Source organism: Protopterus annectens, chromosome 5.part1 (genome assembly GCF_019279795.1).
Source record: "Protopterus annectens isolate FY-2018-M chromosome 5.part1, PAN1.0, whole genome shotgun sequence".
Classification (NCBI taxonomy): Eukaryota; Metazoa; Chordata; order Ceratodontiformes; family Protopteridae; genus Protopterus; species Protopterus annectens.
Window position 1 is genome coordinate 710,555,061 of NC_056736.1, and position 23,071 is coordinate 710,578,131.

Sequence of the window (23,071 nt, forward strand, 5' to 3'; positions counted from 1 at the left end):
TATATATATATATATATATATATATATATATATATATATATATATATGGATAGATAGATATATGTTTCTATAACAGGAAACTTTAATCCTCCCTGTTTCCATGGTCTGATATGATGTATTAAAGATATTCTGTTTCTTTTGGGAAACCATAACAATTTTATTAGGCATGAGTTTATTTCTTTGAGTATATTCCTTTCTGGTAACAGTTGTATTGCCAAAGCTATGTTTAGAATCTTGAGCAGTAAAACCATTTTTATTAACTATAGTCTATCTTCAAATGTTAATATTATTTTGTTCATAGGTAGGTACTAGGCTATCTGCCCGAGGGCAATTACAAGCCTAGCCAGAGTGTGTCGGCTTTCACCGCCCCATTGATTAATTAACTGAGCCTCTGTCAAGCAGAGTCAATGAAGTGATCCCAGGGGTGTATTTTCTGTTACCCATCCACTCGTTAAGGCTTCTCTTGAAGAGTGTTAGTGAGAGGCTCTGCCTAATGTAGTTAGGAATTTTGTTCCAAAGCATGGGGAGTCTCTGTGACAGGAATCTATCCCTCCAGCATGTTCTACTTATTGTTGTGGCAAGGTTTAGCTCACTAGAGCGCATAGCTCACAGTGACTTGGATTTCTGGATTTCTTTAGGTGGAGCATGTCCATCAATTCTGAGTTGGACATGACTTTGTAAGTCAGGCAGAGATCACCTCTGAATAAGCGATATGCCAGAGTTTTTTCAGTCGGGCTGCATAGGACATATGTTTGAGGCCAGTAATACTCTTGGTGAGGTGCTTTTGTGGTCTTTCAAGCTGTTGGAAGTGTCTTGTGAGGTGCATCCCAAATGGGGCATTGTACTCTATGATGGGTCTGATGAGTGACGAGTAGAGGGGCACTATAACCTCTTTATTTCTAGATGCGAACCTCTTAGTAATTAGATGGGCCACATAGAAGGATTTCCTAACTACTTTGGCAATATGATTGTCAAAGGAGAGATTACTATCTACCTGGGTCCCCAGATCTCTTATTACCTCTTCTGTATTAAGGGGGCTGACGCCTATGTGGTAATTCGTGGGTGTTTTTTCCCAAACAGGATGACTATGCATTTTTTGGCATTTAGCTTGAGGCCATGACTTTGACACCAGGTGTCTGTCTCAGTAATGCCTTTTTGAAGGATGTCCGTGTCAGCCAGAGAGTCAATTATGGCTCCAAGTTTGCAGTCATCGACGAACTTGGTTAGCCATAATCCTCCTGTGTTTGCCTGTACATCTGAGAAATATATGTCGAACAGTAGGGGTCCCAGAACCGAGCCTTGTGGGACACCACTTGTGACTGATTTAGAGTCAGACCTGGAGCCCACTATTCTTACCGTGTGAGTTCTGTCTGTAAGCCAGTTGGCAACCCATCTTATGACGTAGTGGTTTATGCACAGGCTGGTGAGTTTTTCTGTAATACCCAAGTGAGGAATGGTGTTGAACGCCTTGGCGAGATCAAGGTAGGCTGTATGAACCACCTTTCCCTCATCTATGGCCTTGGTGACTGTCTCGAAGAAGTCAACCAGATTTAGTAGGCATGATCTGCATTTAACAAAGCCGAACTGGGTCGGGTCAAGTGTTTGGAGGTTCCCAATGTCTTTGTTAATGAGTTCCATGATGATGCGCTCCATAGCCTTGCAGACCAGGCTAGTCAGGCTTATGAGGCAATAGTTACCAGGGTCAGTTGTGGCCCCTCCTTTGTGGAGCAGAATAACTGTTGCTGTGCGCCATTCTATGGGCACGTAGCCTGTGGAGAAGCTGAGGTTGAACAGCGTGTTTAGGTGGGGGGTTAGTTCGTTCTGTAGTTCGTGCAAGACACAGCCTGGGACACCATCTGGCCCCATTGATGCTGTGTTTTTGGCTTTTGAAAGGGCTGTTTTCACCTGTGCTTCTGTGATTTCCGGGACACTACACTTTTCCGGTATTGTTGTGGGGCCTTTTGAAGGTGAGAGGGATGTGAAGTTTGCACTGAATCTATCTGCCAGTATGTTGGCAATATCAGTAGGTTCAGTATATTTTGTGCTATTTTGCACTATCTCAGAGCATATCTGTGAGTTGCCACTTAGATTCTTGACATAGCTAAAGAAGGCTTTGTGGTTATCTTTCGAATCCTTCACTATTTTTCTTTCGAATTTAGCCTTGGATGATTTTATGAGGGACCTTAGCGTCTTACCGATACTGATCAGAGATGTCTTTCCTTCTTGGGATTTGCTTTTTTTTCTGAGCTAGCTTCCTCCTTTTGTTGTATAACCTGTTTATGGCAGGGGTCTACCAGACTGGTTTCGTCTCTTAGGGGAGTGAGTCTTGGTTTTGCTAGGGATGGCACGATCCATGCATCCTTGTAGGTGCTCATAGAGTGCAATTGTAAAGGATTCTGCATCTTGGGCAGTATTATCCTTTAGCGTGGGGGCTGTGAAACTTACCACCTCTGCCTTAAGTAAGGTGAAGTTAATTTAGAAAAGTTTTTTCACTGTGGTTTATTTGTGTGACTTTTCTACTCATTGTCTGAAACCAAGGACAGCAGTTGTATACACATTTCTAAAGGACTTCAGAGAGTGAAGATAGCTAGTGGTCTATAGTTGGTAAGATCTGTAGAAGCACTGACACTGTGCAAGGGAAAAATGTAAGATTTTTCCCACAGTGTGAGAACATAATGTTCTTTAACAAACAAGTTAATATAGAAACTGGACAGGCCAAAACGTCTGGTGGATATGGGTCCTGGTGGAAAGGGTTTTATGGTGGAGTGCTGGGTTAGAGGAAGGTTGTTGGGTAGTTTAGTTTATTTAGAGAAGTTACTGAGTTGAAGTGTGTACTGAAATGGGAGGCCAAGCTGTCTGACTGAGGGACAGCAGGCAGACGGTCTGGGATGCGTGATTTGACCATAAGAAAGGCTCTCGCCTAAGGCATTTATGTAGTCTGTGCAATTATAGTGTGCTACGCCACCCTTATATGAAAAAAAAAGTGCCCCATTAGGGGTAAAGATTCTTCTCCCCCAGTAGTGACTAGATGATTCCTCACAGCGCCAGCCCTCGGGATCACACCTCCATAGGTCTTGATCTCCGTGCCAGCATAGGAGTCTCTGCTCACATCCGGGTATTTGGATTCACAGCATAGGAGTCTCTATAGGAGGTTATAGTCCTCCAGCACGCCTTCTATTTGGGGCCGTATAAGGTTTAAGTCGCTATTCTAGTGGTTTTGTGTTTGGGGATTGGAGCATGTGAGCATGGAGCATTTAACATGCTCTCTGAGCAGGTATTGTATGTGGAGAGCATGTGTATGTTGGACTGGCAGGCGTTGATTTTCTTCAATTTGGCAGCATATGAATCTTTTTGGTTCCCTTATCCTTTTTGTGAGAACTTTTGTTGAGGATAAACTTGGGTGGGATCTCCAATGAGATGCCGGGTGGGGTGAGATATGAAGACGAATGGTGATAAGTACGATCATGATCTGGGAAGTGAATCCTGATGTGTGATCTGGACCTGTCTAGGAGTCTGGATGTGAATCCTGTGTAGAATGAGGTAGCAATGTACTGGCACAATCAACCACTCAAGTAAGGCCACTGTCAACCTGGGTCCCCAGCTCCCTGATCCCCTCCCCTGCCTTGTATGCTTGTGCTTGCCTTGGGTAATTGCCCTTGTTTTTTGCTTTTTTTTTTGGCATGTGTTTCCCATGGCTATGATGATGCTTTTTTGGCTATCTACTCACCTCATGGCTCTCTAACCAGCTATCTGTTCCGTGAGTCTATCAGTGTCCCATGCACTTTCATGCATTTCCACTACAGCTCAGTCTCAGTCAGTCCATTGGCCAAATGAAGTCCTCCCATGTTGGCCTGTACAAGAAGTAGATGCTAAGGTGTGGGGGGCAGGAACCACTTGTGACCGCTTGCACTTGTGACCCGGCTTGGAGTCTGACCCCCGCTTCTGTTAACCATATGGGTTCTGTCCTAATCCTGTGGGTAACCCATCCCATGTTGTATGGGGTTTTTTTTAATATGGGTTAGTTTTCTGCAATACCGTAAGGGTCAAGGTGGAGTGAGCAAGGTGTCAAGGCCTTGCAAGGTCAAATCATCCTCATCATGATGCAAGATGACCGAAGTGAAGAAAGTGAAAAGGCATGATCTTCCCTTCTTCCCACTGGGTCGGGTCCAATGTCTGGGGTCAGTCAATCTTAAGTCCCCTATTGCTTCGTTTATCCTCTCCTATTTCCTCTTGAGCTACATTTTGAGACTCTTTAGCTTTAAGCACTACCAGGTCCTAGAGGACCCTACCTTAGTGGGACAGGGGGACCACAGCCACTCCTTGGGGACCACTCCTGTGGCACGTATGAGTGCTGAGATCCTGTGGTAAATATGTTAAATGGTTTAATTTTCAGGTAGCACACAATGTACTTAGCTGCCGGGGACACCAGCCGGCATCACCGTCTTTAGTTTGCTGAGTTTTTTAGCTTAGAGAGAGCAGCGCACATTGTGGCATTCCGGAGGCGGGGAGGAGGCTACACTTATAGGGGAGAGGGAGAGGGGAGGGGGAGAGGGGCACTGTGTGCCAATGTATAGTCTGTGTGTGTCTGGTGGGTTTCAGTTTTTTTGATTTTTTATCATAATCTCTGTATATCTGTGAGTTTCCACCCAGGTTCCTAACATAGCTGAAAATTGTCCCTTATGATTGTCCTTTTTGAATCTCAAAAATTTTTCTCAAAATTGGCCTTAGTTGATTTTATGAGTTTTTTTTTTTTTTTATAATGGGGTGTCTGTGACTTTTTTTGTGTTTTTCTATCATGTATGTAATTTTTCCCTCTTCTCCTCTTCTTCTCCTCCAGGATTTAATAACTGGTTGAGGTACAGCCAGAAGAGTTTTGGGTTCTTTTGATAAGAGTCTAGAGATTAGTATGACGAGTGTCTGTCAAATGCAATCCTTTGCCTGGTGCTATTTCTTCTGTAAACTGTCTTATCTTTTTCCTGCGGATTTCCCCATGTCTCATCTATCTGGTTCATAAGTTGTTTGGCATTGTTTGGACAGCCAGGGTGCTGGATTTGCTCCACTTCTTTTAGTTCTAACAGGAACATGCACGTTTAGAATATTGAGAAAAGTGGTGCTGAATGGTGAGAGAGTGCATTGTCTAGTTAAAGAATTAGTAGTTGGTTCCAGTTTATTAATTTTAAGTTCCAAATAAAGGCATTTTTCTGGAAAGAGAACAGAACAGATAGTGAATGTGGTTGTAGGGGGAAAATTTATGGACAATGTGGTGATTCCTTAAAGCAAGGTACAGAAGTAGTCACTTAGATGTCCAGGAGAGCCCAACAGAAAGTAATTTATTTGGGGAACCAGTGAGGATCCCATCTGAGGAGAATTTTCTGTCAGAATACTTATTGTACCTAGTTGGGGATGTAATAATCTGGGTTAGCCCATTAAAAGATGTCAGTTCTTATGGTCTGCCAGTTATTATTTAGATAGCCTATTATGGTAATTTCATGTGGAATACTTGAAGGAATTCCAGGATAAAAGTTCTACTACTGTACTAGTACTGTTGCCTGGAAGAATGAAAATTCCTGTTATGCATAGATACTTCCAATTATTTAGGAATCTTCAGAAATAATGGTGGTTTTAGGAAGAGTAAAGAGAATTATTATAAATTATATCACACCACCACTTGGGTTTTATCGGTTCTTTCTAGTCTTAGAATATTGTATCCTGGATGTAGAACTTTCTCGTCATTTATATCTTACTTAGCCAAGTTTCGGTAGCTACAATGACATCTGGTGAATGGTGTGCCATCCACGCATAAAAGTTTATTTCTAATGACTCTAAAATTGCTAATTACAAAGATGTACATTGGTTGATTTAGTGGATAGAATGGAGCACGAATGTGAGCTAGAAAGCAAGGAGGTTGGCTGATTTAGTGGGTAGAAAGGAGCAAGAATCTGAGCTAGAAATCAAGGAGGTTGGTATGTTGTCAGGTGGCCCAGGGTTTGGGTGGACATCTCCACAGTTTGCTAGTAAGGGACTGAGTGTAGGATGGAGAGGGGGCATTCACATTTGGACTTTATCCTAAGTCCAAGGTTTAGGAGTTGGTGCTGGACAGCTATATATGAAGCACTGAATGGAAGTTATGGGAAGGAAATCTGGAGATATAGTGAAGTTTGAGCGCACCTTGTTTCGAGCCTGTGAAAAGGTGCATGGAGGTGGTAGTGTTTTTTGTGGAGCCGAGATGAAAAGAAGTTAGCTGTGTTAATAGTACTAGAGCAGAAAGCATGAACTAGTGGGAAAGGAGAATAAATAGGTGAGATGATGGTTTAGAAAACAATGGTATGAATGGAGTAATAGAACAGAGGAAAAGTAGTGCGGGTGTGAAGGTATGGGGGGTTTAGCTATATACAGTGGGGAAATTATTTCAGAGGTGAGACAATTAAAGAAAGGAAAGGAAAGTGAGGTTTAGAAAGCAGTTTATTGTGTATGAATGCAGAGAGACAGAACAGAGAGGTTTAAACAGTACAATAAGATGACAAAAAACTAAAAGATAATAAATGTTAACCTGTTTGTATGCTGAAATGAAAATGAAGGGTTTTATGGGATGAACACAGGAGGGAGTTTTGCCAATAGATTTGCTTAAAGGCAGTTGAGGGGAGAGGTCTCAGTAGGACTGGGCACAGTGCAAAGCAATACAAGAGGGAGAAAGGATGTTGGGAACAATACTAGATAAAAGTTGGGAATAGCCGAATAGATCAGAATAAGTTTGTGCAATTCTTTACATTAGGACACCCAAGGATGTCCAGCAGATGGCATCACCACTGGTGTGATGTGGGCTGACATTATTATATCATATGTCTTATTTTTCAAGATATAAATGTTTGAATGAGTCAGGCTGTTTTGAAGATGAGGAGCAAAAATAAAAAAAAAATAAAAAAGTGCAATATCCATCAGAGGCTTCCACGCCCAAAAAAGGATTGCAAAGCATTAAAACTGTGCCTTGCAAGAGGGCGCAGCCCTCTTACTGGATGCGTGCAACAGTCTTTCACTAACATATGCCCAACATTAACATTTTAATTTTTTTTAACTTTTACAACATTAAAAAGTATAAAAAAGTTAAATTTTAAAACATTAAAAAAATTGCCAAACATTTAACTGACAGGTCCATTGGGATGTCAGGCAAAAAGGCACCACTCGCACCTGCGTATAGTACAATGCCCTGTCCTAAAGTAAAAAAAAAATCATCACAAGAGTTGTCTGCTAGCCAGTACAGCAAACACATTGTTGTCTGAAGAAGCTGTATGTTGAAAGAATACCACCTGTCACACTTTACAAAGAATAGTACCTTTTGGGCACTTGTGTGATAGAAGAAACAAAAATGAAAAACGGAAAGTGTCCAGAAATTTAAGAACTTAATATACTTAATTCCACTTTTCCACAGAGATTTTAATTGTATTGATAATATTATTGTAGTTTTTTGAGACTAATTCATTATTATCCTTGCATAACTCAATTCCTAGATATTTAAGGTAGATTCTTGTTTCCCTAAACATTAACTTCTTGTATACTTAACGTTATATGCTGTAGGTGAAATTAAATTGTAATCGAAAGCAAACTTCTTTTTAACAGAGTTCTCCCATTACACATCAGAAAAGAGATTAAAGAATATGTAAAAAGCAATTTTTGAAAGATTGTGAATCAGTTTATCTTTGTGCTGCTCAGATGTAATCATTGCATCAATTTACACCTCGTGGAAGGAGATAAATTATTCTCGCACAATTCATTTGGTTTCATGTCTTGATCTTTAATCATGTCATGATCTTTAAATTTCGGGTCTCCCACCCACAAGTGCTCTTCAGCAATTGAATTCTGCTTGCTGAGCACAGTCAAGCAACTGCAGTCTGCGGCTACCACCCCACCCATATAGTATAAGAAGGAATCAGTACTGCAAAACTAAACAAAAACGTACATTTTGAGCCTCAAGAGCAGGAGCACACTCAAGCAGGTCTGCAGCTGCCACCCCACCCATACAGTACAAGAAGGAATCAGTACTGCAAAACTAAACAAGGATATACATTTTGAGCCTCAAGAGCAGGGTCAGTCCACCCAGGCATTCTACTTGTATGTTTTATGAGAGTGAAGCTATGACATTAGCAGTATTTCTTAGTAGTCTCAGCGTGCTAACACAACTGACTATTGTAGCCTTGTGTCCCCCCCCCCCCCAAGCTAGTGCAGTAATCCTAACTGTCCAATAGACAGTATACATTTAATTCAGATCTCGGTGATTAAATTGACCCTCAAGCAGCCCTCTCAGTGCTTTCTGCCTTAGTTTGTATCACTTGAGGCCCAAATGTTTATTTGCATCTCTGTACATTCCCCTTCATTGGTAATGTATGTCCCTACTCTAATCTGTGCACAAACTGGCTACTAATAAGCAAGTCAGTGTGAAGACACACTCCCAACCTTAATAAACTTTGCTGTCTCTTCTCTCCTTCACTTTACAGGTAGAGTTTGAATTATTACTTACCCCCCTCAAAGTTCTTTACTGATAGATTTCCACTGATTGCCTCTCTAGTTGTGCTGGTTTCTTTGCATTCCACTTGGTTTACACCCCTTGTGCTATCCCCCTCCCCCAATACTAAGTCTATATTAGAAACCTGCTGAGCATGGAGCCATCTTTAAATTTCTAGTCTCCCACCAGGACACAGGTGCTCTTCAGCAATTGAATTCTGCTTGCTGGTAAGCCATTAGACCTCAGGAATTTGTTTAAAGTGTTCAGATTTGTAAAGTAACACTTACTTTTTACTATTGTCTTGGTGGGCTCTGCCTCACTCCGTTCACCCTCGCTAATGCTTGGGCTCTCTCCGCTCCCCTGCCACCAACCCCCCCCCCCGATTACCTCTACATTTATAGTAATCACAGCCACACCCACAGCTTAACCTCACATCACCTCCACCAATCACAGCTCCTCAAGTCAGATCACATTACACCACACCAACTTGCTACATCACAAAATACTCCCAACCTCTCTCATTCCCACTAGGTATTATTTACGTCACCCCACACTACTTACCCATCCACATATAGTGAAACCCTATAATTCCTATCCAGACCTCCACCTAGAACCAATTTAAACTTTATAACCATGACTATCACAGAACAAATCTAGTCTGTCTTCTCGTAATTCTTTATAACTCCACAAGTTATCACTCTAGCAATATCCCTAAACTTAGTAGCACAACACTACATTATGCACTCTTATATACAGACACCACACATTATAATAATATATGCCCACAATTGTTCAAGAACTACATAACAGACCAATTCAGAGCTAAACACATATGCTCTCATTCCTACTCCAAAAAAAGGACAATGCTTTCTCGCACTCGTCACCAAATTCCAACATCTGTATCACCATTTTAACACCAGGCTTCACTATAAGTGGGGATATCCACCCCGACCCAGGCCCAAATTCATCCTGTCCAACACAAACTGCTCCAACACAAATGTCAGAACATAGCACCCCCACTATCTTCATCCCTGGGCAAATCAACAACAGCAGCAAAACCAACCGTCTTTTAATGCTAAATATTAATATCAGTAGTATCAAAAATAAAATACCTGAACTCCAGGCCACAGTACCACACTACTCCCCAGACATAGTTGCTTTAACAGAAACCTGGCTAAATAAAAACATAGCTAACTCAGAAGTTCTCCCTACCGGCTACAGTAACATTAGACAAGATAGACCACTTCGTAAAGGAGGTGAAACTGCCTTACTGTACAAGTCCAACTTAACTATACGTCAATTACCAAACTCATACCCCTCCCCTAATAATTGGGACATACTTATCTCACAACTTCAACTTCACCCTAAAAAGGTCATCACCACAATTGTGATCTATATTCCACCCGGTAATACACCTGCTAGCCTTGAAGACTTCTTATCCTGGTGTTCCACATACTCACAAAAAATCCTTATACTGGGGGATTTCAACCTGTATATCAGAACCACCAAGTAATCTAATAAATCTCCATGGCTACCAGCAGCTAGTCCAAATTCCAGCCAAATGTGATAAAAAAATCTAAAAGGGAATCCATCCTTGACTGGGTCCTAACAACCCCACATTGTACCCCCACAGAGGCAGTTGCCCAGACACCTTAAGTGACCACAACATAATAGACCTTATACGTAGTAGAGCAAGCATATGCAAAACCACCAACTATAAATCCACTAGAAACACACAAAAATTCCCTCCTGAGGTCCTCACTTCTTTACTCTGTAACTGTGACTGGACCCCCCCCCAAAAACCCACCCACTTGACCAGGCTGTAGCATATTTCAACAAAACATTTCTACAACACCTAGACACTGTCACTCTATTGTGCAAAATCAAGGTTAGAACCTCTATAAACCCCTGGCTCAGTAAAGAAACCAAACAAATCCTCAAGTCCAGGGACACTGCCTGGCTTTACTATAAAAAAAACAAAGAAACACAAAGCCTAAGTACCAAGAACTGCGCAACCGTGCAAAAAAATACATTAGGCTGGACAAAAAATCCTACTACACAACTTTATAAACTAAATACCAACACCCCCCCCCCAGAATTTTGGAAAAATGTAAACCAGCTACTAAAATCCACCCAAAAGGCTACCCCCCAAACCAACCACCCCTGACACTAAAGTTCCCATCGAAACACAATTCAACTCCCATTTTGTGAACTCAATTCTATCCTTAGTATCACAGGACAGCTCCTACCTCACTATCCCCCCCAACACAAATAACACTAATACAAGCTTTACCCTCAAAACAGTTTCCACTACTTCAATCAAAAGCATGCTCTTCAAACTAAAAACCTCATCAACAGCAGCCGTCCTACTCCCCAGCTATTTATTGAAACTCACAGCAGATGCTATTGCTATCCCAATCTCCACTCTCATAAACAGATCAATTGTTGAAAACTGTGTGCCCAAACTCTGGAAAATATTCTATGTTACACCCATACATAAAGGCGGGACCTACACTGAACTTAATAACTACAGACCCATTGCTTTACTCTCCCCCTGACCAAAATCCTAGAAAAATACATCCATACCCTGATGGTAAAATATATCCTAGACAGCAACATCCTGTCACCTACTCAGCATGGCTTCAGACCTGCCCATAGTACCACTACAGCCCTCCTTTGCTTCACAGACACAGTAAACCATCTCAAAAACGAAGGCCTGCAGGTGAATACTCTTTTTTTGGATATGTCCAAAATATTTGACACAGTCTTGCACCAAATCCTGCTAAACAAACTAAACCAATATCACCTATCAAATTCCACTCTTACCTGGTTCCAAAGCTACTTAACTGACAGGTACCAAGCTTTGAAATGGGAACATTTTCTCTCTGCTCAGCTGCCCATGACTGTAGGAGTCCCACAGGATTCTATCTTAGGACCACTACTATTCACAATCTTCACAAATGACCTCCATACCTCCACACAGCATGCATCTATCATTCAGTATGCAGATGATACTACCTTAATCTCTGCTGCACAAAACATTCACACCCTCCTGAAAGCAACTCACCTAGCATTCTCTGATGTTGAAAACTACCTTATCAAAGCCCAACCTATCCTCAATCCAAAGAAAACTCAGCTTATGGTTATAACCAGTTCTAACAAAAACACTGATAACAGTCAATTCACTATCTACTCCACAAATGCTACTCCAGTCGCTCCAGTGGCACAGGCTAAGCTGTTGGGAATAACCATAGACTCCCACCTAAAATTTGATAGTCATCTCAACTTAACTATTAAAAAAGTACATGCCAAACTGGGATCAATCTACCGTACAAACCATTTCTTACCAACAGCACAAGATCAGCCATTGCCCACTCCCAACTTCTATCCACCCTACTGTATGCATCTCCCATTCTGACTAATCTCAACAAAACTGAACTAAGCAAAATGGAAGCCTGATATAACAGAACTGCCCGCTTTGCTGCAAATTGCTCATATAATACTCATCACTGTACTGCTTTGAGACAACTCCACTGGCTTGAACTGCCCAACCTCCTAACCTACAATCAGCTCTGTCTCTGTCATTCTATCTATTACCTCCCCAATAAAGGCCTCTTAGATCATCAAGCAAACTGCTACTAGAAGTCACCAACAGCTACAATAGCTTTGGAGATGAGTCTACCTGAAAAGGACGAAAGTGCAGAACGCCGACGACGAGAACACCGACACCGGAAGATCGACAACGGAGAAGACCGACAGTTGAGAATCCTGACGCTGAGAACACCGACATGTTAAGGTAAGTGTGCGATAGGGATGGACGTTAGGGTCAGGGTGTGGGTAAGGTAAGTGTATGATAGTGATGGACGTTGGGGTAGGGTGCGGGTCAGGTAAGTGTGCGATAGTGACGGACTTTAGGTTTAGGGGCAGGTTAAGTGAGTTAGGGTTAGTGTACGGGTAAGGTAAGTGTGCGATCGTGACAGACTTGAGGGTTAGGGGCGGATTAAGTGAGTTAGGGTTAGGGTTGCGGGTAAGGTAAGTGTGCGATAGTGACAGAGTTAAGGGTTGGAGGCGGATTAAGTGAGTTAGGGTTAGGGTGCGGGTAAGGTACGTGTGCGATAGTGACGGGGGTTAGGGTTTGGGTTAAGGTTAGTGCATTGATAGTTGTGTATGTAAGGTTTAGTGTAGGTTTGTAAGGTTTTTGGTGTGCTTGTGTTGTGTGTATGTTTTTCGGGAAAGGTATTTGTTTTATTGATTGTCTGGATTTTTGTTTGTTGGGCATGTGAAGTTTCGTGTTTTTGAACTTTCTTTTTTTGTTGTTTTGTTTTCGTGTTGGTTATTTAGTTGTCGGTGTTTTCAGGTAGACCCGTGGAGACTCACTATAGAGTAGTTCAGTGGCTAAAAAATGGAGCTCTCTCCCCCCCTAGCATACAAAACACATCATCCAAAGCGTCCTTTAAAAACCTCATTAGGCAACATCTCAAGCAAAGTTCGCAGTGCCATGATTGCTCCCCAGGCTAGTGAAAACGGATAAGGTACTTGATAATAGTTTCCACTCTTACTCACAAACTCTGGCGAATCTACAGTGTATGTACTGTGCCTGTGTACTATGTATGTATTCTACCTATGTTCCAAATTTCAGCTGTACACCACAAATCTATTAATTACCTTTATTTTTAAATTAATATTTTTTTGTTTGTTCTCTTCACTGTAACTGTTGATGTGCTGCATACCACTGTAAAAACATGTCTATTGTAATTTGTGTGTATACTGATCATGTCTAAATATCTAAATGTATCTATAATTTTTCTATGTGGAGCTTTTCTCCCCGGGCCTCTGCTGAAAAAGGGCCTTTTCGGCTCAGTCAGACACCCCCAGTTAACAAATGTAAAATAAATAAATGTGTTTTGTCTGTAATCTTTTATTTTCTCACTGAAAAAAAGCATAAAGTTTTACTCAGATTTATTGTAGGACTATAGGTGGTAGCCCATTTCTGTATTATACTGAACTCATTTTGTAACTTCGACAAAGTGACCAAAAGGTTATTTACTTGTAAATTAACTCATATTGTCTGCTTCAGGAATTTTTGTAGACTTCATTGCAAGATGTTTAATTATAACTGCTACCACGATGGACCCCTGAAGTGCACCTTGTCCTTGTGTAATGGGATCTGAAGGCGCACAGTACTAATTGTTATGTTTTGCCTGCTTGAGAGGTACAACTATTCCCATCTTAGGTTAGATGTCACTTCCCCCCTAGTGTTGGTAGTGCCTGAATAATATCCTGATGTTCACTGTATCAGACGTTTTTGGTAGATCAATAAGCAGTGTTACATCTTGTTGGGGTCTGCTATCAGCCTGTACAGATGTACTTTAATGTATGGTTATAGTATATTTCTAGAGTAACCCTTTCAAAAAGTATGCTGGAAACTGGTCAGTAGTTTTCTGCTATTTAAATAATGACCAAGTTAGATGGTAAACTTTCAAAGGTCTCAGATATGTAACTTAATAGAACTTTTGGCCAGTATTAACTCAGCACTTTTGTCTCCTTTTTATTTATGTATTTATTTTATTTATTTAACATTTGTTGACCTGGAAAGTCCGACTAGGTTCCACAGAGCCTGTTTTCAGCGGAGGCCCGGGGTGAAATGCTCCAGATGCATGTCTTTTATATACAAGCACGAACATTATCTTCCTCAGTTGGCAAATTAATTCTTAAGATGGCTGTGTTGAAAATATGAGCAGTAGGCCAAGCTTGCACATCTCATCTTAATGAAGCATAGGTCAGCGCTGTTTTTTGTTGCCATAAGATGCAAGGTTGACTAAGGAATATGGAATTATGTACCTGATCTTAAGTTAGAAGGGAAAATTAAAAAGTAGTGAAGTTTCCTGACAATGTCAGCTCTGTTTGTTACTTGAAAATAAAGTAAACTAGCAATAAAATGTGGATTCTATTTCTGTAGTGTCCCTCACAACATTTGCTACATAACTTTAATACATAGTCTTGGTTCTGGCCTTCTGTTAATACACAGTCACCTTTCTTTTTCTTATTGAGTGCATTCTAGTAGCATTAATGCAGAAGAATATTTTATGGTTCATAGCCTAGTATTCATCTCTGAACCTAACTGCCCTGAAGGGCTTCACTTAAGAGGTGAATTTCTTGGCATCCATGTGTCAAACACCTTATTTTTTTTTTTACGATTGATTACCCGATCCTAATGTCTTATTTTACCTATACATCCACAGTACCAACTGTACCTCATTACTAAAACTCTTTCAGTAAAGCTTCAAGTCAAAGCACTGCCATCAGATGTGTGCTGTGCTTCTATCCTGATCTTCCCCAATCCAATCCTCTGACATCCTAATCATAATCTGTTTTTAATATTATTAGCTCTCTGTTTTTAATATTATTAACTCATTTACTCCAGTGGAGCTCAGGAAGTTTGCACTGTAACTTCCGGTGGGCGGAGCCTAAGCCTTTTGACAGAATCAAATGATGCCCTCACATTTCAAACAAATACTTGTATCTCTGAACACATAAGGATTATGAAAGAAGTATAAATGGGAAAGTCTTCAGCACAAACAATTTTTGTAGTATAATATTCTTTAGGCTCTAGGTCTTAAACCAAATTTTATAAGTCACAGTAAACACAGTAACTATTACATTTGTAATATTTTCTGAACAACTTACAATATCTCGGCAACCACTCAAGTTACACACATACTGTCAGCAGCATTTTATTCATCTGAGAGCTTTCATATGAGGCTGAGGAGTTCTGTCTGTGTTAATTGGTTATGAAAGAAATTTAGAAAAATGTGAAAATTAAATCTATATAAATTAATAAAGAAATTAGTAAAGAATTAAATTAATAAAATTAATTAATAAATTAAATAATTAAGAAATTAATAAAGAATTAATTAAGAAACTAAGACCCACCACCCTGGCTGCCGATCTCCTCCCAGCAGACTATCTGCAAAAGGCTGCTGACACCATAGCCTACCCCATCTCTGTCTTGATCAACAGAGCCATATCTGAAGCTACTGTACCCACCATATGGAAAATCTCCCATGTCATACCTCTCCATAAAGGAGGTAGTTCCACTGAACTGTCAAACTTTAGACCCATAGCTATTCTGTCAGCTCTAGCTAAAATTATGGAGAAGTGTGTACACATACAGGTCATGCACTACCTCACACAGAACAAGCTGTTGTCCAACTTTCAGCATGGCTTTAAGCCACACCACAGTACTACTTCTGCCCTCCTCTCTTTCTCTAACGTCATTAACCACAACCGCAATAATAACAAACTATCCTCAGCACTCTTTCTAGATCTATCCAAGGCTTTTGACATGGTTGACCATAAAATGCTTATAAATACCTTGAAGGCTTTCTCCTTAAACAACCATGCACTCCAATGGTTTCAATCCTACCTGCAGGGCAGGCAGCAGGCAGTCCTATGGCAGGACAAGCTATCATCTCGCCTACCCATCACATTAGGAGTCCCCCAGGGCTCTATACTAGGACCCCTTCTTTTCTCCATCTTTATCAACGACCTTCATTCAGTCATCCCAGATGCTACCTGCATTCAGTATGCGGATGACTCCACCTTGATTTGTTCTGACACCTCACCAGCTACTTTATTCACAACCCAAATTACCTTCAATACAGTGGAAAATGGCTCTCCAATCAACATCTAATCCTAAACTCCAACAAAACCAAGTTGCTCCTCTTCTCCCCCACATGCAGGACCCCCCTGCCAGCCTTCAACATAACTGCTAACAATGGCACTATCATCTCCCCAGAAGCCCAAACTAAACTACTGGATGTCATAGTTGATCACCTGAAGTTTGATGCGCATATCAATCAAACTATCAAAACCGTTAATAAAAAACTTAGCTCTATTTACAGAGTCAAACCTTTCCTTACCTCACTTGCTAGAACTGCAATTGCCCATTCCCATCTGCTATCAACTCTTCTGTATGCCTCACCTCTATTCTCCAACTTAAACAAAACAGATCTTAAATAAACTATCATCCTGCTATAACCACATTGCCAGATTTGCTACTGGCACAGCCTACCAGACACACCACTGTCACAAATTAAATCGCCTAGGATGGCTTGAACTGCCAAGCCTACTGCAGTTCATCCAGCTAATAGTGGCACATAAAGTCCTTTACCAACCAGAAAATACACCTGCACTAAAAAAATGTATCAGCCCCTACACCAGCACCTGGCCACTGCGATCATCCACTAGACTCCTAGTTCAAACATACAAATCCAACTACTCAGCTGGGGACTCTCTGTTTGCCAACTCTGTTGGAAAAATATGGAACAGACTCCCAGCTGACTTGACCCTAGAACCCTCACTAACTCAATTCAAAAACAAACTCAAGAAATACTTCAAAACTCATTGGTTATGTCCTTGCACTAACCCTGACTAGTGACCTCTTTATTTCTTAGGTGCCTTATCTTCAACTACTTCTAACTTTTTTCTGCCACTCCATTTCAGGAAGGGTCAATTGTATAACTGCTGCTCAGTGTGTCTTAAACCTGAATGTAATGTTATGTATGTTTAACTTTGAAAATAATGTTATGTTTTGTAAAATGTTTTATAATAAGTGCTATATGTGCTAAATGCTGGTATTGCTTATGACTGTAATCTGCTTGAAACTAGCATTTACTAAATGTTCAATGTGTAGTAGTATCTTGGAGCTTTTTTCCCCGGACCTCTGCTGAAAATGGACATGTATCCAGTTGGACTATCCCGGTTAACAAATGTAAAATAAAAATAAGTAAAATAAAATAAATAATATAATAAAAATAACAAGTAATACCTATTTACCTGCACTAGACAGATGTCAAATATTAATGCAGTTGTGTTTGCTATTGTTTAAGCTTTAAGGTGAAATATTTTAAAACCTTGTACATAGCATGGTTTTGGAATTATTGATGCAAATATGAATAAGCAATATTTGATGACTAGAGGTATCAGTAGGAGTTAACTGCTGATGCACCTGGAGGCGTCACTCAGATGTAAAGAGAAACATTTTCTGCAATTTTGGGTCAGTACTCATTTGCTTTTCATTTTTAAATTTGTCCTGCTGTCAGCATAGACTTTATTTTTAACAGACATAGAAGTGTTCCAGAACTAGGTGGCCCCAAGTCTTTTTTCACTGAATGGATCCTTCATGGAATCATGGATCCTTCTCACAAAGAAGATCAAGGGACACCAGCATGTGCCTTACACAGACTGACTAAAGTTCCTGTCACTATAGTCTGTATTATATAGACTTCTTAGGGGAGACTTATGCCTGGCTTACAGAGCAATCTCCAACTCAAACATAATGAATTTGCTACACATCCGTAAATCAAATGGGACTAGAGCTTACCTGTTCCAGGAATCTATGGCCTGCGACATGAATAGGACATGCTGGCAGGACAGATTTGTCTCGCAGTGACTGCCACTCTTTTGGAATAGGCTACCAATTCATGTGAAGCAGATCACCTCTATGACACTGTTCAAAAGGAACTTGGACGAGTGGATGGAGCACTGTAAATTCACACCTGGGATACTGCCCACTACCCTGCCCTAGACATGGGCAATCCTTACTGAATGCAATCCTGAGTATTTACTAGAGTATCTATGGTATTACATTGTGATGAAACGGCTAGGCTTGAAATGACCTCCAGGTCGATAGCCTAGTAACCTCATATGAAATCATGGCTTTTATGAAAATAGGATTTAAACATCCTTTTTTCAGTAGCACCAGCAGGCAAACTGGCAACAAAAATGTCTCAGTTGACTTTACATTATATTAAAATCCATCAGTGCTGACCCTGACTGTATCGTATTTGAACTCTGTGGGTTTCATTAAAGTGGTGGAACACTTTCTGCAGTTATCACAGAAGGCATATCCTCCTTGTCATCTCGTGACTTTACTTTTGGAAAGTTTCATACTAAAGCAGGATATAGAGCAAGATAAAGGATACCCACAGGTTATTACGAACTGCAGTAATACTTTTTTTTTTTTGCAAGTTCATGGTTTGTGAGGTGGTTTAACTTTAAAGGTAGTTTGTCTGCCGCAGTCCCTCCCTCCCCCAAATAGTGTATTCTCTGCAGCATCATCCAAGTGTTTAACTCCCTGCGGGCAAGGTAATCAGCTGGCTAAATTGGTGGCAGCATGATGTGGGAAGAAAGTGAGCTCGGAAACCGCCACAGCTACTTGCAGAGGATGTATTGACACAGGTACAGGGATACCCTCGGCAGTTAGATGTGGTTTTCCTAGGCATGACATCACCCCCCCAACTGGCAGTAGCCCCAAGATCCACCCATTTGCCTAGTCTGGACACCTTTTTATGGTTTCAGTCTCCACTAGGGCTGCAAGAATAACCTGCAACTTGCCAGCATGTCCCCTGCATCCCTCCTGAGAAAACAAGAAAGCAGACCCCCCCCCCCCACACTACCTCCTACAGGAGCTTGGGCTGCTAATTAAACCCACATCACCTGGGTTGCAGTCAGGGCTTTAAGCCAAAGGAGCTTTTTCAGTGATATGCTTTTAACATAAGTGTCATTCTTAGGTGTGTAAGTTATAGACTGCATTTACTGTAAAGAATAACTTGTGTTTTCAGATGCCTGAAGTTTTTGGGAGGTAGACATCCTACTCTGGTGCTTCCATTGGTCCCAGAACTGCTGAGTACACACCCATTCTTTGATACGCCAGAACCAGATATGGATGACCCAGCTTGTATCCTTTATGCTATGAAGTAAGTATGTTCACTGCTGGAAGTCGAATTAATAAAAAGAATAGTAAAAATGTTGTGCCTTCTACAGCAACTCAGGAACGCTGCTTGTGATCAGAAATAATGTTGCAGAACTTTAGAAAAGGGAAGGAGCAAACTACATGGGAAAAATAGGAATTGTGGGAACAATATATGCAGAGCAGGAACAAGGTTTAAGAGGCAGGATTTGAATGAGCCATATAATGCTTAACTGACAATGACTGGATGGTTTATAAGTGATGTATAATGTTTGCAACCACAGTTGTTTCAATGGTGTGTGTGCTGTTCATAGGTAGGTACTAGGCTATTAGCCCTAGGGGCTGTATAAGCCTAGCCAAAAAGGTACCCTGGCTTTCGCCACCCAAGAAAATGATTTTCCTGTGCCCCTGTCGAGCAGAGTCATAGAAGTGATCCCTGGGGTGAATGTCCTATTTCCCATCCAATCATCAAGATTTTTCTTGAAGAGTGCTAATGAGGAGCTCTGTTTGACATAGATAGGTAATCTGTTCCAGAGTATGGGAAGTCTCTGGGACAGGAATCTATCCCTCCAGCATGTTCTGTTTGTTGTGGTGACAAGGTTTAGGTCCCTAGAGCATGTAGCTCGGAGGGATTTCTTTAAGTGGAGCATGTCCAACACCTCTGGGTTTGACATAGCTTTGTATGTTATGCAGAGATCGCCTCTGAGTAGGCGATATGCAACAGAGTAAAGCTGGAGTTTTTTGAGACAGTTTGCGTAGGGCATCTGTTTGAGGCCAGTAATCCTCTTTGTGAAGTATTTCTGTGGCCTTTCCAGTTGTAGATGTCTTGTGTGGTACATACCAAAAGGGGCGTTGTACTCTATAATGGGTCTAATGAGTCTGAGTGATGAGTAGAGGGGAACAATGACCTCTTTTTTTCTGGATGAGGAACCTTTTGTGATGAGGTGAGCCACGTAGAAGGATTTCCTGACCACTGTGGCGATGTGATTATCAAAGGAGAGACTATTGCCCACCTGTGTCCCAAGGTCTCTTACCACACTTTCGGTATTAAGTAAACTACCACTTATGTGGTAGTTCATGGGTACAGAGTTTTTACCAAAGGGGATGACAATACACTTTTTGGCATTGAGCTTCAGGCCGTGGCTTTGACACCAGGCATCTGTCTCAGTGAGGCCCTTCTGTAGTATGTCCACATAGTTAGGAGTTTCGATTATGGCTCCTAGTTTGCAGTCATCTGCAAACTTTGTTAGCCAAAGACCTTCTGTGTTGACCTGTACTTCAGAGAAGTAGATACAAAACAGGAGAGGACCCAGGACTGAACCCTGTGGTACTCCACTTGTCACTGGTCTGAAGTCGAATTTGGAGTCTGCTACTTTCGCAGTGTGGGTTTTGTCCATGAGCCAGTTGGCAACCCATGTTGTGACATAGGGATTTATACCTAGTTTAGTGTGCTTATCTATAATTCCAGAGTGGGGGATGGTGTTGAAAGCCTTGGCGAGATCTAGATAAGCTGTGTGAACCACCTTACCCTCATCTATGGCTTTGGTGACTGCTTCAAAGAAGTCAATCAAGTTTAGGAGACATGATCTGCCTTTTACAAACCCGTACTGGGTAGGGTCCAGAGTTTGGAGATTACCAATGTCTTTGTTTATGAGTTCCATGATGATACTTTCCATGGCCTTGCAGACCAGGCTCTTCAGGCTAATGGGGCGGTAGTTCCCGGGGTCCGTCATGGCTCTCCCTTTGTGGAGTGGGATAACCGTCGCGGCAAGCCATTCAGTGGGCACAAAGCCTGAGGTGAGGCTAGGATTGAACATGGTACTTAGGTAGAGTGCCAGTTCATTCTGTAGTTGATGTTGAATGCAGCCTGGGATATTGTCAGGTCCCATGGATGCTGTGTTCTTGGCTTTGTAGAATGTGTTTTTTACCTGTGCGGCCATGATTACAGGAACTTTGCATTTTTCCAGTATAGAGATGGACCCTCTAGGGGGTGAGAGGGAGGTAAAGTTAGCACTGAACCTATCTGCCAGGATGTTGGCAATATCAGTTGGTTCTGTTTATTTAGTGCCATTGTGCTGTAACTCAGAGCAGATCTGAGTGTTGCCATTGAGATTCTTGACATAGCTATAGAATGCTTTGTGGTTGTCTTTAGAGTCAGTGGCAATTTTGTTTTCGTAACTAGCTTTGGAGGATTTTATGAGGGATCTCAGCTTCTTACTGAGGTTGACCAGGGAGTTCCTCCAGTCATGGGATTTTACTCATTTTTGCAACAGTTTCTTCCTTCTGTTGTAGAGTTTGTTTATGGCAGGGGACCACCAGATTGGCTTCCTTTTTTTGGAGGATAGCATCTTGGTTCTGTTAGGGATAGCATGATCCATGCACTTGTGTAAGTGCTTATAAAGTGCATTTGTGTAGGATTCAGCAGTCGTACCTCTATTGTCTGTCTGCATAGGTGTCGTGAAGTTTGCCACTTCTGTCATAAGAAGTGTGAAGTTGGCTTTGGAGAAGTTTTTTACAGTGGTTTTCCTAATTGGGGGTGGGGGCGGGATGTGGATGTCTAGGATGATTAGCTTGTGGTCGGATCTGACCAACGAGGAATTGACGTAAACTTGAATGTAATCTGTTTGCAACTAAAGTGGTATCATTTTGTAAGTTTTTTGTTTATATAAATGTAAAATTGCCTTTGTCATATGTGAAAATTTAATAAAGATGTTTGGAAAACATTTTTTTTTGCAGAAATACCATTATGCTGTGTACAGTAAACTCTCAGTTAACAGACACCCATGGGGATTGGTAGATGACGGATAACTGTAGTTTCTGGTTGCTTGAGAGTTACTATTAAAACAGGCCTAATATTGTACCCTGTACTGTTTGTTTGGTTTGACTTGTTCTCGAGTTAGGGAGAGAGGGGAATTTATTCCTATCTTCCTTTTTAAAACTCTAAAAGTGTAAGGTATGTTTCTGTGGGAGGAGGACAGAAAGTGCAACACATGAAAATTGTACTGTATTTATTCAGTATTGTTTTGCTGGGTGCTTGAGAGTGCTGGTAGCTTGAGTTCTGGTTAAGTGAGAGTTTACTGTATAAACTGACTTGGAAGTGAGCACAGAATCACCATTGTTAGTCAACATATCTGGATGTTGTTGGTAGCAGTTTTCATTATAAGAGGATAGCCTCTGTTTTTTCTGTCCATAACTGGCTTTGGTGCACACCAAGGAGTGCAGAGATCGGTTTCATAATCCATTCACAAGGTACTCTGATAGCTCTAGAGTTTATCTTTGAGAGGGACGAAGAATATGAGCAGAATGACATGTCATAGCTATTTAGTCCCAGTTTGTAGTTTATGTTCTGGAATGCTTCATTCTTGGGAATGTACTTTCTCAGTAAGATAAATGTTAAAAGAATGTCGGTGTATACTGTGACTAGACAGAACTGCTCCATTTTTTCACTGCTGCAAGAGAGAACAGGTAAGCAAAGGTTAAACAAGCCATGCCAGACTGGTATGGTTATGGCATTTTACATGTCTGTAGATGAACTGAAACTCTCTTCTCCTTTATGTGCCTGTAAAGTTGTAATCCAGTGTTTTAGTGGATTTTCCATACAAGATATCTGTGTTGTTTTAGTTTTGTCTGGGGTGCATGCAGTGCATTTACCATTACAGTCTGGCTGCAAGGTTTCAGGTCATGGGCAAGCACTGATCCAACAGTACCTGTTATTATAAATGTCTTCCTACCTTCCTCTGGGGAACTTTACTGTTCAAGGCCTGCTGGCTGAGAATACATTGAAGCAAACAGAATAGCTGGGTACTAATCATAGGCCCAGA

At 41.2% G+C, this 23,071-nt stretch overlaps 1 protein-coding gene across 2 annotated transcripts in view; it reads left to right on the top strand.

The window, feature by feature from the left end:
* The window catches only part of INTS4 (integrator complex subunit 4), a 1,189,969-nt gene that overhangs the window by 577,420 nt on the left and 589,478 nt on the right, over nucleotides 1-23,071 (top strand). For both annotated transcript variants that reach the window (XM_044073339.1, XM_044073340.1), the window contains exon 13: nucleotides 19,123-19,238. In XM_044073339.1, coding sequence (XP_043929274.1) covers nucleotides 19,123-19,238 — 116 coding nt within the window. The remainder of the gene's footprint in view (nucleotides 1-19,122; nucleotides 19,239-23,071) is intronic.